The sequence below is a fragment of the Trichogramma pretiosum genome, unplaced genomic scaffold (genome assembly GCF_000599845.2).
Source record: "Trichogramma pretiosum strain Unisexual culture from Peru unplaced genomic scaffold, Tpre_2.0 scaffold59, whole genome shotgun sequence".
Lineage (NCBI taxonomy): Eukaryota > Metazoa > Arthropoda > Insecta > Hymenoptera > Trichogrammatidae > Trichogramma > Trichogramma pretiosum.
Genome location: NW_019641668.1, coordinates 749,566 through 766,465, shown reverse-complemented (window position 1 = coordinate 766,465; position 16,900 = coordinate 749,566). Strand labels below are relative to the sequence as shown.

General features: G+C 44.6%; 1 protein-coding gene across 2 annotated transcripts; it reads right to left on the bottom strand.

Moving 5' to 3' along the window:
- Positions 1 to 5,152: 5,152 nt before the first annotated feature.
- Positions 5,153 to 12,980, bottom strand: LOC106651290 (cytochrome P450 307a1-like). 2 transcript variants are annotated; one of them, XM_023460352.1, is made up of 3 exons: positions 12,753 to 12,980; positions 11,295 to 12,051; positions 5,153 to 7,667 (listed from the first exon to the last, which is right to left on the bottom strand). In XM_023460352.1, exons 2-3 carry the CDS (start codon positions 11,713 to 11,715, stop codon positions 6,406 to 6,408), a joined length of 1,683 nt encoding a protein of 560 aa, XP_023316120.1. In that variant the 5' UTR covers positions 11,716 to 12,051; positions 12,753 to 12,980; the 3' UTR covers positions 5,153 to 6,405. The 2 variants fall into 2 exon arrangements, with proteins under 2 accessions (XP_023316120.1, XP_014225215.1); XM_014369729.2 differs by lacking the exon at positions 12,753 to 12,980 and having other exon boundaries at positions 11,295 to 12,089.
- Between the last annotated feature and the right edge of the window lie 3,920 nt (positions 12,981 to 16,900).

The following is a 16,900-nucleotide window of genomic DNA, read 5'->3' as shown; positions in this document are numbered from 1 at the left end:
CAACTGAACGAGCCATTACGTGTTCTGGCCTGCAGCCACCAAAAAAATATTAAACAAGTCTTCGTTCATTAGATTTCTCATGATTATATCACAGCAGAGAATCGGCAGCCGATAGTGCGTCAGCTCCAATAAAGGATCCAGCGCCCATCGCCGGAAAAATCTCGACAGTCTCGGACGTATCTCCTCTATATTTTTCAATCTTTTCTCCAACTCCTTTTCATTTTTCAAACGTTTTACACGATTTGACGACTTTTCGAGTAATTTGTACTCGGCCAAGAAGTGCATAATCGTGAGAGCGTCGGACCGGTCCAATTCGTATCCTCTTTTCTCAAGAAGTTCAGCAACTAACAGAGCACCAGATATTTTTCTTGACTCGCAATCTACATCATGCCATTCTTTAATTTTTCCAAAATCACTCTCGGCTGGGAAAACGAAGCCGGACAGATCAGCGCCACGATCCAAGAGCACATCGACGGTATTCGGCAAGAGTCTCGCCACGGCCCATTGAAGAGGTGCCCGACCAGACTTGTCCTTAGCCTCGATCTGCAAGGGTTGATTCAATTCGTCGCAGATCTCGAATAACATCTTCAACGGCTGAACATCGTTATAATTATGGCACAAAAAATGGAGAATTGTAAATCCCTTCTCGTTGGCCAAATTTGGATCGGCGCCATATATCAGCAACAATAGTGCCACATCCCTGTGGCCTGAACGCACGGCTATGCTCAGCGGCGATGCACTATCGCAGCTCTCGAAGAGATTGGGATCCTGGCCGAAATCGAGAAATTTTTCGACGACTTCCACAAGGCCATACTCGCAGGCCACATGGAAATGCGTTAGGCCAGATGTGTTGGTATAGTTCACATCGAATCTGTCGTAAATTTTAAAAAGCTCGCGGGTTCTCCGCTCCCATTCTGGATAACGGCCTCGAGCTCCATGCACTGCTGTGCTGCGACGCCAAAGTGGCTTGCCGTTTTGATCGACGTCGGGTTCGTCTTTGTAGCCGGCTTCGATAAGTAAGTCAATCAATGGCTCTGGGTTTAACTGCCTTATTATAAACTTTTGAAGAAGCCAATTAATTTCTTCGGTACAAAAAATGTCCCGGAAATTTGGTCGTTGACCTTCCCAATCAAGAATTAGGTGGTAAAATACATAGAAAAAAACGTTTCTCTCGTTTGGTTTCTCCCAGTTGACCATGGCACGCAATTTTTTCAATTCGTTCAAACTGTTGTCGGCCATTGTGTTCTACACACTCACGCAAAAAAACTATCACGATATGAAATAATTTCAACTTTTCACTAAAATCAACTTGCTCCGATCGATGCGACATTTTCTTTGTTTACGCTGGAGCGTCGTAACGTATGCTGAATACTCGACAAACTCGCTACCTCACTCGTCAAACAAACAATAATATGAGCATGTGTTATATAACTCGAAGAGAAACTCGACAATTCGGAAAGTATTTCCCGAAAATTTATATCATTATAGAGGACTTGAAAAATCAAAAAAATTTTGGTTATATGTTTCAAAGATTTTACTTTCCCTTTTTATTGCCTTTATAGAACTAGAAAAGTGTGCTTTTTTATCGTTACTGTTACTTGAACCTTTTTTCGTTTACTTAGAAGGTAAAATATTTATTATTTTCTGGCATTAAAGATAAGAATAGTTTTTACTTGAAGATACCTGCTTACTGAGCTTTATTTCGAATAAAGCTAATACCTTGTGTCAGTCAAATTTAAAAATAAGCGCGTGTACATAAATATTTGAGATAGATTTACACGATTTTCATAAAAAACCTAGAAAATAAATTACCAAAAAAGACTCGCTAATATTTCAATCTTAATTAGAAAAGATTTAACGGATTCGCTATCGCGGCTACGATCGAGAAATACCTCAAACATCGCCAAGAAAACAAAGTAAACTGCGAATAGTCAAATTTTTTGCGATTTTTACGATCGTACAGTGTAAACTGTACAAAGATCGATTGATGCACAAATAGATATGTTCACAAGTGCAGCGAATCAAGATCATGTTACGTATTCATAAACGTCGCGCGTCATTTTCACCGCACGCCGTATGCATCGTATACATATAATCTTTGCCTCAGCCTAAACAAATAGAGCTGCGTGAAGCAGATACGTTTCGGTACATGTATATCCTTGAGTATACACTACACAGAGGAAGAAGAAGAGGAAGATATTCTATCTGCTGCTCGAATCGATCGTTTAGCCGCGTGGTGACGATATTTTTATATAAAACGGTGCAAGCCGAACAACTTTTCGCTACGTGTCTCCATTCAAAAGTTACACTGGTTCCGAAGCACCACACGTACATACACACCCAAATTTTGTAACCCAAATTTTCCTACGAGGTCTGGTAACTGGTTCCAAATATCATTTTCAAGCCTATCACATAACGTATGGGGTTTATATCCCACGGTCCCAATAATAAACTAATTAAATAATCAAATAAATAAAATAACTTCCTCTATGAGAAAACAATAATCCATGTTAAGAACCCTGCAATATTCGGTAGTAGGTCAAACCTTTGACCTTTGATTATCTTTGTCCGAAAATGTACATATTATACTGCAGAAACTTGTTATAGATAAAATCAAACACGTAGACAATTTTTAATTGCAATTTATAAACTATAATTAAATAATAATTTTTCAAATAATCTCGAGATGAGAGGCTTGAAAAATGTTGCATTATAGTGAACTGAAAATTGATGTAGAAGAAGGCAAGAAGTAAAAGTAGTGTGTAGATTTTAAAAACTAAAACTCGTCGCAAAGTTAGAAAAAAGAGAAAGAAGACTGGTGCAAATGAAATAAGAGAAGCGGCGGAACGTGCATAAGTGCAATTGCAATTCTAAACACGTTATGGCTACCCTTAATGCGTCAGAGAAACTAGTTTTCCTAAGGCATTCCTCGGAAGAACGACGCTGCGCGCAGATAGTAGGGTACGTCTCCGCGAGAGCATTATTTATATTCAGGTCTTTTGCTCATTTTTTCCTCGCTAAAACTCTCTTTGGCTCGGCAGTCGGAGCTCGCTGGCGCGAGATGCTATTTTCACTTTTTTCCCTGGTTTATTTTTCATTTTACGCGCGTATCGTCGCTCTACTTATCCGCGCCAGCATCTCTCACGATTAGCTCGGGATGAATCTAAGACTAGTTTTATAACGATCCTGTTTTCCGTCAATGAATCCAGCGGCCGTTTATGCGACGGCACTTTTCATGCAGCTTAAGTCGAGCCTTGGCACATAGAAATTTCATAGGGTCTTATGCAGCGCATACGATTTAATAATCGACTCGGGTATTTTAAGCTTTTACGGGCGTCGTCGTCGCGGTATAAGCAAGAGCGACAAAAAGAGGATGGAACCTTTGATTAAACGCGAGCGAGCCTACGTTTATGACCACTTGTTGGCAGCTGGCTACTTTTTCTGACTCCAGTCGAGCCAAGTGACTTTGAGAAATTCTGGCAGCGAGCTACTAATTAGAAAGCCATTTGTTTGCGCCAAGGGATGGGCTGGAGTTTCTGGCATTCAGCAGCATATACATATAGCTTCATAGGCGCAAGATATGCTAATCGGGACAAGTTGGCCATCAGTTCTGCTCGTCGATACAAATAAGCCAACAAAAAAAAGGTCTCGAGCGTCGCAGGATAAAGCGCATAAAAATAAGCGAGCGCAGCCACGCACGCGAGGACAGGGCACGGAGGACGAACATGAGAGCTGCGAAATAGGCGCGCCACGCAGTACCGCGCCGATTTAAAATATCTCAGATATCCCTCTCCGAGCCGATCGTGTGGTCGTATAAAAAGGAGTATGTGGCTTACATCTTTCAAGGGCAGCCTTATCGTTTTTTTTAATTACATCATCAGCGAAGGCAATCAAACGACAACGACGACAACGACGACGCCGCCGCCGCCGCCGCCGCCGAGCAAGACGAAAGACGCAATAGAAACCAGACCAAAACAAAAATTATGCAAAAAATACAAGTCCGAGAGGCAATGTCGCGGAAGGATCTTAGTCGAAGAAAGTCTAATCTACTCTCTTGTTTCGTGCGTCACGAGACTTTGAGAAACAAAAAGTCGTTAATGCTGCTGCGGGACAGACTGCTGGGTATGCTGTTTCTGCACGCGACTTTTACAAGGACATGGGCGTGTTTTCGTTTCGGTCGGACGAGCTGTGTCATACTACGAATTGGCGCTCGTAGCTCCGAGAGCGTAGGGAAATCGACGAGTTGGGCAGGAGTCATCGCTTCGAAGAACGGTATCGAAAAGTGGGCCAGATGCGCAGGGGGGTGCGCTTCTGTCTGCATCAGACAAACAACGAGCAGTGGCCAAACCAGCAACAAAGCCAAAAAGTCTCCTTGGAATTCCGCAGACTCGAGCTAGATGTTCTTCGCGCCAACAGTTCCGTCGTCCTGTCAGCGTTTGCTCTCGTCTTTTTCTACGCAACACTCGTCCTTCCTTTTTAACGACGCAGATGCGGATTATTTCTTTTTCTCTCTTTCCCTCTCTGCGGTCTTTTTCCTCGTGCGCTTCATATATTTATAACTTGAGAGCTGATCTACTTGATGGGCCATGCAGTCCGATGTTGCAATTTCGTCGTCGAATTGCAGTCTGTGCAGGCCGCGGTACAGTCGAGATAGAGACGGAGAGCGAGAGCCACGGGTGTCGCTACGCCGTATGTGCGCTTCAAGAGGAAATCGAAAGCAAAACTCGCCATTTTCAAGGGCAACAAGGATGAATCCGCGCGCGAGGCGAAGGATGTCCGGTGCGCGCGGAACGAAGGGCTAATCGGCAACAAAAGTATTAGCCGCGCCGATATGTGTAAACGGGTTTGCATTCCAGGCTAAAAGGGCCACGCGATCGCGAGCAAACGACGAAAACAAGGTCCTTGGAATTGCTGACATTTGCCGCTTCTGCGACGCCTCGACGTGTCCGTAAACAATTTTTTAGAGTCTAGTCACAGTGTATAGGTATAAATCAATTTCAACTTCACACTTGATTTCAATTTTATAATGAATATATATTGTATATAAATATATTTATTTTTATTTATTTATATTTGTGTACATAAAATATATGTCGATGTATAAGTATTGAGCATTATTTTTATTCATAAACATATACTTGCATTACTTAAAATTATTGTCTATTTACAGATTGATGTTGCTGCCTGGCTTTTCAAATACAATGATCTTACGAAAACCACAGTTAAAGCTTTATGCTCATGTACAACAAAGCGTTCACACCATCGACAATATGAAGTAAATCTTATTCACGTAAATATGAGCGCCTCTGACTACAGGAACGAAGCATACTTAAGATAAATTAACATAACTACTATTAAAAAAGTCAGTGATGTTTCAATTAATTAGATTTACAATTTTAATTGATATATTTACAGTAATATATAAGTTTAATAATGATCTTGGTGAGGTTTTGGAATTGTTCGAAGAAATTTCAATAAAATTTTCAAGAAGAGATAAAATAAAAATATCTTTCTTCCGTATAAAAGCCAATAAAATTAAATAATATTATAATTAATCTCGAATTCATTGACTTGGATGAAGCACTGATAAATTAAAATACATACTTAAATGCTAAAAAAATGACAATCAGTCTTGTCAGTAACATCATCTTTTAATGATATGCATATTTTAGTGAATCGCAAGTTTTAACTTATTTTTCACTGACTTACACCCATTACTTTTGATCATATTATTTTTTGACTCGATACATTTCTCTTAAACTAGATAAAATTTGTAAAAAAAATTCATACCGTGTTTGTTTTATTTTCAAAAATATAAATCTGCGCAGTTTGAATTTTGACGCATACACTATCACGAATGAGGAAGGTACGAAAGTGAGAGTTTATGGGTAAATTTTAACGCACGTACGATCTGCCGATAAAATAAAGTCATATAAGGGTCGTTGTAGCGGAAAAGATACTGAATTATGACTATTTGACCAAAAAATGCATTTGGTACGTAAAATAAAAAGCTAATATGCTCAGTAGAATCACACTAAGAAAGGATACTGGCGAAACCCAGAGTCGCCACCAGGATGTCGGTTCCTTAACAAAATACTGTTATGATAAACTTACTGTTATCCATTTTTTTTCCAAAGCATACGAAAGCCAGGGTAATAGTGGAAAATTTCAAAGTCCATTTCTTTGATTTTAATAGCTTTTTTCAAAAGTATCGATGAAAAAATTGCCAAAGACATGCTTCGAAAATGTCGCTTATCAGCCCGGCTTCGGTAAGCTCTCTAAAGACTAAAAATGATAGTCCACGAAGTCACGTAAATAAGTAATTTTGCGTGTCAAAGGAAGGGCAATACATAAATTCAAGGCGCGAATGCAAATGTCAGGTGCATCGCTCGGCTCTTTCATCGCTCAACGGACGCTCGAAGAAAGCTCGACGGGAGTTTCGTTTTCTTGCGGGCTCTTGGCGGCCGGTACTTTTCTGCTCGGATGGCGCTCGACGAATTTCAGATTAAAGCATTCGGGGGGTAGCGCGACGCAACTCGGCTGCACGTAATCCATAGGGTCCTGTCCGTCGGGCACTTGGAGCTCGTACTTCCAGACGAAGTTGGAGAGGAATACAAAGGATATCGACTGGACCAAGCGCTGGCCTATGCACGTACGTTTTCCCGTGGAGAAGGGCAAAAAGTGCGCGGGTTTGACGGGACAGTCCTTGGAATTACCCCGTTCGTCCTTGACGCTGCGTATGAATCGTTCGGGTTTGAATTCTCGGGCGTCGTCGCCCCAGTAGGACGTGCCGAGGTTCAATTCGTAATTGTTGATGAAGACGCAGGTGCCCTTGTCGATGGTGCAGTTGCCGAGGGAGGTGTCGGTGATGGCCACGTGGGGGACGATCGGCGAGCTCGACATGCGCAGCGTCTCCCACATGACGGCCTCCGTGTAGGGCAGCTCCTCTCTGTCGTAGAGCGAGACCACGTAGTCTTCCCTCTGGCGCTTGCCGAACTTGAGCCGCTCGACCTCGTCGTATATCTTTCGCTGGGCCTCGGGGTTCTTGGCCAGATAGACGAAGATCATGGTGAGGAGGTTGCCGACCGCCGAGTGTCCGCCGATAAAGTCCTCCAGCTCGAACATGATGTGCTCCCAGGTCAGGTCGGACTCGGGCGACAAGTGATGCTCGAGCAGGGTCTCGGTGAAGTCGCTCGGCTTGCCCCCGTTCTGCAATTTTTCGTACTTTTTGTTGATTATGCGCTCGAGGAGGAAGCTGCGAATCGTCGAGGCCCAATCGTTGAGGGTGTCGAGGTGCTTCTTGTAAAAGGGTTTGAGCCAGGGCAAAAAGTCGAGGGCGTAGCCCTGGTTGATGTCCCAGAAGATCTTGTCGAAGGTCGTGACGATCTCGTTGAACTTGGCGTCGTCGTAGCCGAAGCTCATCGAGCACATGTAATTCGTGAAGATGTTGGCGATCGTGCGCATGATTATGGGCTTGAAAGGCTCCCTGCCCTCAATGATCGGCCTCGTGCTCTCCTTGCACAGATAGTCCAGGCAGCTGTTCATCTCCTGGATGCTGACGTCCGACAAGGCGGTCATGTGATTTCCTCCTTGTCGCGGGAAACAGAAGACTCGAGCGATGCTGCGCCGCCTCTTCTGCAGGGATGACCAGTCGCACAGCGCCAACGCTGAAACAATTAGAAATACGGTCCGAACTTAGAGAATGCTGAAAGTCGAGATTAGCGATTTTCTATGTACGACTCGCGCGCGTCGTAATACCCATTGTCAAGATCGAGCATATTATTTTTCTCCGCTGCCAAATTCTACATCGCGTGGCTTTTTCTATACATCTTTTTTTACTTCGTTTTAGCTTAGCTAAGCAAAATTAGCCTGAGTAATATATCTATATGTTCGCGTATAATAAATATAAATGTAGCTTCATTAGTCAGGTTTATTATTGTGAAGCAACGAGTCAAGTCGTACGAGTGTTGAATTTGAAACGATCCAGTATATATTTACTCTTTCTCATCGTTCTTGAATTACATTAAACGCGCATTAAATGGCAAACAATATAATTACGTAGGTTTTGTGGAAATTCCCAAGCGATGAAGTCATAATTATACGCTTAGGCGCGTGGGAAGAGCCACCCTTCTCTTTCGGTCGCCGATCGTAAACAAAATCAAGAATCCGGTCCAGCGGCCACGCGTACGCTTGGAAGCTGCCGATGAGTCACGCGCGCGCGAGCAAGTGAATTTAAGCGACGACGACGACGATAATACCGTTAATTCTAGATCAATCGATACAGGTGCTCGAGGCACAGGTGCCGATCGTGAGCCCCGAGAATGCGGACGTTCGCGCGCGCACTCCCGAGGGTCTTGTGCTTCGATGAAAATAACAGTAATAATTGCCATCTTCTTTTCCACTCTCTCTCTCTCTCCCTGTGCCATGATGCGCTTCTTCTTCGATGCCCGCAGCCGAGATCGACGCCTACGTTCGCGAACGCCTGCGAGCTATCGACGCGCCCGATAAACTATATCCTGCGTAATAATAACGAAAGTGCAGCTGCGCCCGTCTAGCGCGTACTTATGTGCGTCCGTGTCGCAATTCTGTCGCGAGCACCGAATCTAACTGTATAATGAGCACGTGGCCGCAGCCGCTTACATCGACCAACGTTGCGTCCGATTGCGATCTCGCGAGCTGATTGCGCTCCTCCTATGCTGTATCGATCGTCCGAGTCGATCGGCGAGTCCTCTGACTCACGTCTCGTCGTCTTTAAAATGATGCAACTCCGCGAATTATCCTGGTGAAAGTAGCCGGGCCCGACTCGTTAACCGCATAAACGCCAAAAAGATGAACGCGGTTAGATTTTGCTCGCGATCGAGACAGCTTCGAGTTACTCCATGTAGTAAGAGCGTATAAAATTCTTCCACGCCTCTACGGAATCCGGACAAAAGGAGCGAAAGAAAAAAGGAGGTGAAAAAAAGAGCGAATATGCGCTGATGCCGAGCTTTCGCGCGTGGCAATGTATTCCGGCCTCGCGCGCGCTCCAGCTTTTGTCCGTCGACGTCGCGAGGCATTATTATACGTCAGCGATCGACGAGGATTTAGGCAACATTCAAATTTTCTTATTACGTCGTTGGAATACGAAATCATCGGCGCTGCTGCAATGATATAATAATAGCGCAATCTAATGCACAATGCAGATATCGCTGAAAAATCGTCATGCAAACGTAACGCGCGCGGCTCAAAAATCAGCATGTAATTATTCGGCCGACGTACCAGTTTTCGCGGCTGCATAATGGCCGTGCACGCGGTACCAGGGCGAAATTTCAAAAAATTACGCGAGCGCAGACACACGCCAATGCAGATTAGCACGCGTCCGAAAACTTGGCCTTTATCTCTGCGCTGACTAGAACATTCGCACTTGAGCAACGCGACACCGTAACGGCGAAAAAAAGGCCAGATCGGCGGGTGCGTCGACTCCGAGGGTAGCTACATGCGCACACGCATAATGCGGAATAAGTTTAAAGTTCAGGTCGCGAGTCGGCGTGCGGCGATTTCTCTCGGGCAAATACTGACACCGAGTCGAATATAGAGATCAACGATATACGGCGGCGAATCGAAACTGGTCTCTGTCGAATCGTATCGCCGAGCAAAACTCGCTTTCGAAAGTTCTATACGTGCAGTGGCCCAGACAGATTTTATCGTTACGTACTGGCAGTCGACAGCTGATAGTGCGAGTTTACGCTGGGTATATCTCGCCTTGGGTGCAGTCGAGGTCTGGGCCGTGAAAAAATGATCGTCGATAGCCGAGGCGCGACGACCGACGCTATTAAATACGTATACGCATGCTATAGCAAGGTGCGTCGGTGGAAAAAATTGCGGCAAAGCGTCGAGCGCGAGTGGGTGGAGGAGGCTGCAGCCCGAGTCGTTTGCCGATTTATAATGGCGCGCAGGCCAGCTTACGGCCAACTCGAGTCCGCTGTAACTTTTATTTCCCCGGACGTCGCTGGACGATCGACTCGCGAATATATTACTTTATTATATAGATAGGCGTGCGCACGTGATCGCGAGCACGACACAGATTTGGCCTCCCTCTCGATCGGGGGCCGATGACATTTTTCTTCATGCGACACAATTTCGCGCACGTGAGTCCAGTCCGGAGTCGAATTTATAATGCCACCGAGGCGACTCGCGGCCGACTCGGTTTTCTAGCACGCGCGCGTGCCTTGTGTGCGGGTCAAAAGCGCTTTTGAACTCGGCGAAAAGCAGCCGCGGCGGCAATCAAGGCTCGGCGCGCGCCAGCCATGGCTCGATCGCGTATCCGGTGAATGCGTACACGTGCGCACGTGAGTGGCAACACGCAACTGTGTTTTTTCTCTCTCTCTCGCACTCGGTCTCTGGCTCTCCATACCTCGACGTTTACCACTCTATTCTATGCAGACGTGTGTTGTTCCCTCCCCTTTTCTGCGGTGACCAAGCTGCATACGGGTGTTATTCCGATTCGAGGGCAATATTTGTCCCGCGTGTAAATGCTAAAAAAGTTCAATGTTCAGAGGTACGCGAAGGTCCGCCGATCGTTACGAGCCGAATGAGAAAAGCTCGGTCGAGTCGGGGCGGGTCACGTGCCTACTCCAACGCGACTTCTGCTTAAATCGGTACAACGTCGGAATTTGGGAGAGCGATACAAGTCGGATGTTGAGTCGTGCGATCAGCGACGTCTATTGCCAAAGGCCGCGGAAAAAAGCTCGCCAGCTAATTTATACACGGCGTATACTATATGGATATGTATGCGTTAAGGTGCAGCGCGACTCGAGAAATGCGTGCCCGTACGCGTGCGACGCGATCGGCTTTGTGTACCTATATACGAGCATGATACTTGTAAAGCGTCGCGGCCGTTTCTCGGGACAGCTCATGCACTCTGCACCTTTCTCTCTCTCTCTCGTTCATTTTTTTTTTCATTTCATTTTTTCTCTTTTCTTTTTTTCCCACTCGAGAACGGTAATTCAGATAAGCGGCTGGGGCACTGCGAGATCGACTACGAATGAGGTCATTGCCAAGTCTGAGTATTTCAATAACGCAGTTGTAATTCATTCGACGATTGACACGAGCAAAGGTGCACCTCGAGGTGCCTTACTCACGCCGTATTCTTCTCTAAGTCGATGCAACGATTGTCGCGATGTTTCATGCTGATCCGACTTTCGCGTTTCACGTCGACCATCTTCCGATTTCATCGACATTTATTTCATTGTATTTTCTATCTTACGTTATTAAAAGGTTAATTAATAAAAAAGAAATAGTAGAGATAGACTTACAATTGTTCCGATCGCCGCCGAACAACGAGTGGAAGCGAAGAAAGTCGGGCCGGCCTCCAAAGTCGAAGCCCCGGGTGATAAGAACCTCCTTGGCGAGGGCAATGTTGCTCACGACGACGCACTTGGCCGAGCCCAGCTGGATCGCGTACATCTCGCCGTACATCTGGGACAAGCGGGTGAACGCCTCGAAGGGTCCGCCGCTGTCGCTGAGCTGGTGCAGGGCTCCGATGATCGGGAAGCCCCTGGGCCCGGCCAGCTCGTCCATGGGGATCTTCACCTCGACCAGGTCCGCGAGGTCCGTACTGCGCTTCTTGTAGTTTTTGTAGGTCTTGCAACCGATCGCGGCGCACGCGAAAACCACCATCGCAACGATCACGCAGAAGACCCCGTAGAGCTCGTCCATCGGGTCCGTCATCGTCATTGTAGCGGTTGGAGAGCTGCCTTCCCTGTCGAGCGTTGACGAGCTGCTGCCACCGCCGAGAGCTTCCTGCCACGCGCGATCTCTCTTTCCGCGATTCTTTCCTCGCGATGCACTCGTGCAAGTGACGAAACGCCTTTCGCTCGAACGTAAACACGCCGCCGAGGTATGCCCGCCGATTCTCGCTTGCTCGTAATAATCGTGCAGCGCCGCAAACGGTTCCTTCCTCTAATGTCGTCGCGCGATCGCCTTATTTATTAACTTTACTCTTTTGTGCAATCGCTGCTTAGTCCGGTGTATTTTGTCACCCAGGCTTCCAGCGCCAGAGCTGCTGATAAGCTGAAATTTAACCATTTTTTTTTTCTTTTTTTCCTCTCTTTTTTTTTTTTTTTATTTTGTTTTGATTTACTTCTGCAGCCAAGTCGAGCTTTTCTGCAGATAAAATTCGATCGATTCACGTGCGACACAATAATAATATATACGTCGAGGCACCGATTGCTACTCGAGTATCCAGTTTTGTAAAATAAGCCAACTCGGCAAAAGTACTACACATTATGATAATAATGTATGCATTTGCAAGCGACGACGGAGCTCGTCAAGCACATTTTACCACGTACGTTGGTACACATTTCCAATAAGCCAAGCGATCGCCGAATTGTATTTTGAAATGCGCCGCTCGTATATCGTTAAAGCCCCATACGATGCACCGTTTGAATTTGGCATTAAACGAATTGAAAATTGCGTTGCGAACGACAGCGAGATGGAGCTTACGTTCGTCGATGAATTTGAATCGAAAGCGTGGTAAACAATCAATCGAAGCGAGCGAAGCTATTTGTTACGTCTCATCGATAAAAGCACGAAAAACGTGACATTAGGCAATTCGACGAAAAATTGATAAATATTTGAGAATGAAAATTACGCAGTGCAGCGCGCTGGCCGGAGAGAAAAGTACGAGGCGCTTTACTAGCATAGAAGCACGCGTTGACAATTGACAAAAAATAATTAAGCACGAAATTGCGATAAATGAAAATGAAACGTACCTGTTGTTGGTTGTCGTCACGGGAAAAGCTACAAGACGTTGATTGACAATTCAACAGCGTCTCGGACACGAGGGATGAAATGGTTGCTCTCGTAGCTCGGAGAAAGCACCGGCGTTTTTACAGCGCCTCACACGTTGTTGGCTCGCGAGCCTCGGTTGAGTGCGTGAGAGTGCGAAAAAAACAGCGCGAATATACTGCTGCAACGACGCCTACGTCCACGAGTATACACAAGTCCAAATGCGTGGCAAGTGCCGCAGCGAAACTCTCTCAGTCAGTATTCTCCGCCTGCTCGTTTATAAGTAGTAGCCGCTCGCAATAGTTGTAGTTTTAAGTAGTAGACGCTGGATAGAGGATATCCCCCCCGCCATGCCGTCCACACATGGTTCTCTCTCTCTCTCTCTCGGACACTCGGAATCGGTTGCGATCGCTAAAGCGGCTCGCGTATACTCAGTCGCACTCTCTTTCGCACACCGTGCGAATATTGTATACTCGAGTATTTCTACCTACTCGCGCGAATACATGAGCGCTACAGGGCACTGCTCCACGAGCTCTCTATCTCTCTCTTTTACTCGGTCGCACAGGGGAGAAAGCCTCGACCAGTAGTGGCCAGAGTTTTGCCTCTCTCGTCGTGTTGACCCACAGCAGGACCGCAGCCACGATCCGCCTCCTTTCGAGAAGTCGCGCGCCGGCATCGTGAGTGCGCGTCGTGCATGCCTGCCTGCAACTCGACCACCTATGGGCTATACCTCTTTCTCTCTTTCCACTTTTCTTCTCATCCCCCTCTTTCCACGTCCTCCCTCCCTTATAGCCACTCTGAGCCTTAATTTTTGCAAACTTACTTTTTTGCTTTTGCTTTACACATGTACCCCGCTTGCGAGAGAGAGAGAGAGAGAAGGAGTATTGTACCGTTAGAGTAATAACTCATCCCAGCGCTCGATTACTTCGATCCTGATACTGCTGATGGCTTTGGCGAGCTGCGCTAAATTTGGACACTCCCTCGCTTCGTGCACATGATGCACGTTTGCGGCTCCCCTCGATGAGCTCCCGCAGCAATATCACCCTCCGAGACCTAAAAACGCATCTTCTCTTCGACGTGGCACTTTCGATCATATTTTCGCTGTCACTTATCACTGCGGTCCAATGCTTGTACTGCAATTGCAGCAAGTCCATTTTCATGCAACATAGTTCAAGCGGCTATTTGAATTGGTAATGACAAAAACTCACCGCCTATCAACATCTTTTCAAAAATTAACTCTCGACCAACGGCGCTGACAAGTGTATTTATTTCTCTTAATTTCATATACCAAACCCGGACATAATTGTGATATGTATGAATTAAGAAAAAGAATTAGCCATTCAAATTTATTCAAATATTGAAAGTCTTTGGAGGCGCTTACTGCGGAATGGGAAAGGGCAGATCTTCTCTCTATTTACTGACGAGCCTAAACTTTTCGTGCAGTGTGGCATTGAGTAAGCTTCGAGTGACTCACAAAAAAGCTTAAAGAGTCGTGTTTATATATCAAAATAAGCAGTCGCGAAAAATGTTTAACTGGAAATTATCGTTATATCATAAGGACTGCCAACGATTATGTGTATACTTCCGGCGTGCGTCCTGAGAAAATTGGACAAACAAAAAACACTTGCTGCAATGTGCCGCGTCGCGCCTCGATTGTAAACAATCCCACGCGTCACAAGTTATCGATTTGACAACATGCTCAAGACATCTGCTCATGGGAACGAGATGAATTTTCGCATTTTCGCAAGATCAATGTCATGTGGATGATACAACACATACATACGTTGATTGCAATTAGTTTTTCACATTCAAAAAGAACCGGATCATCAGCTTAATGACACGTAATTAATTTAGTGAGAAAAAAACGATTTTGTCTGGAAAAATGAATGAATGAATGAATGAATATAATATGAGCATGCGTAGATTTCAGTTGATGAAATTACGTGTGCAGTCGAAATGTAACGTAAAAAATGACACTTTCACGAAAACGTTGTAAGATAAAAAGTTTATAATTTGACATGATCATTATTTGAAACAAGTTTAAGTAAAGAGAAATTTAATGCAATCATACACATCTCTTCTTGATACCTGATACAAGAGGAATTTCTTCACTGAATAATTCCTCTTAGATAACCAACATTTCTAAACGCGACTCTGAGTAAAGACCGGTAGCAAGTTTAGATAGCACCATAAGTTTTTTATATTACAATATAGAAACCACCATAATCTAACCATTTACAAATTGTATTATTCAACGTACCAATTTTCACTAAAGGCTTCTCTTAGTATAAAACCAAAATACGCTTAGTTGACTTGATTTATTTCTTTTGGGCGAATTAACAGTATTGTTAAAATGCGAAAAAAAGAAAAGACAGAAATTGATATAACAATGGATGTCAGTTCACAATAAACGAGTTGATCAGCTGGTTTCGATACTTCTTATCTGTCAGATTGACTTTCTCTAAAGTAATACTCTAAACGTGTCGTAATCTACAAAATTCTATGATTGCCATAGATAGAAACGAAAATCTTAAACAGTAGCGATATACGTGTAATTTGTTGCAAGATGTAATAGACTTTTAATAAACTGAAATCGAACAGCTACTTAAAGAAAACTAAATGCCAACTTCACCTCGGTTGATCACGTACTCTGAAATTCTTTTTTTGTTACATAGCTGCTTATATAGTTTTTTGTGAATAACTCAGCCAAAGGCAAATGTTGGATTGGGGTGGTACAAATGTACCCAATATTGTAACTTTTTGCGATCAACGTAGTTCTGATAATAATAATAAGTGATTGTCACTTAATTTTAAGTGCAGTAATCATTTTATGTACATCACATAATTTTTAGAACCACCTAATTTTACTCATTTTGGCACAAGAACATGGCCAAAAATCAGCGTTGCAACCGTAAATTTAACGAAAAAGATGATTGGAATAAGAGAGTAAGATGAAAAAAAGACGTTTCTCGTCGGTGTTGTAAATCGGTATCGCGCAGAGTGCAAGTGCACATTCGTACATGATATTTGTATGGAAAAAGCTTGTAAAATCTCGGAAACGAAAAGCCGTCCTTGAAACATATCGCGAGTGACCTTGTGTCGGGGCGTAGTTTGCAGTTTTTCGTTTTCTCTTTTTTTTATTTTGACGCGCTCTCAAATGTCGCTCACGCACGCAAATCGAGCCGCCGCCGCCGCCGTATTATCGCGTGCCGGGTAGAGGCGGGCGGCTGCGTATAGGTAGTGGCGCGCGCAATGTGCATCCGCGCGCTCCGTCTCGTGATGCATTTAAAAAAATCTGCATTATAATGGCAAAGAAAGTATTACGAAGTGAAAACGAGAATATGCATCTTATGTAGGTAGATCGAGTTACGAAAACATATTATGTATAACCAGTTCTTCTTCCCCCTTTGCGCGTAATAAAAAGGAAAAAAATAAAAGCGTGCGTAAGGGCAGAGCCGAACCAAGTGCAAGGAAATGATTTAATAAAAGTACCAAGCCACACGTTCGCGCGTTCGACATTGTGATATGTGTGTTTTTAGATCAGTTTACGCTATTCTGGCGAGTAGCGAGTCTTTATCAAATACGTAGTCGGAATAAGCCTCGTGCAAATAGTCTACTTGTGGCGCGCGTGTCTACGCTATAGAAATCGGATAACAAGTATACGCTCGTGCGCTGCTACCGGTTGCTGCCGATTCCAACATTCGTCACTGGGGCAAATCTGAGTCTGCACATATTTGCGCGCTCGAAGCTGCACGCGTGGCTCGCCTCGGGTATACAATTGCACTGTGCTTCGTTCCTTTCTGCCTTTTTTTTTTATTCTCTTTCATTTTCTTGCTAGCTTCGGTTAACAGACTGACGTTTGTTTTGCACGCACATTGTCCGTAAACACGTGCAATATTCTGCCGAAATTTTCATTTTTTTCCCTGACTTTCTGGCACATGTGCACAATTAATAACGTCTTAAGCCTCGCGCGATCGCTAAAAAAAAAAAGGAGCAGCACGCACGCGGCCGTTCGAGGCACGATGCTACGATTTTATATATTACTTTTTTTTCCAAGCCCCGTGAGAGCGAAAAAATAATTCGTCACGTGCTTATCAATGCAACTGCAGAGTGCTTATATTATTTTATCTGC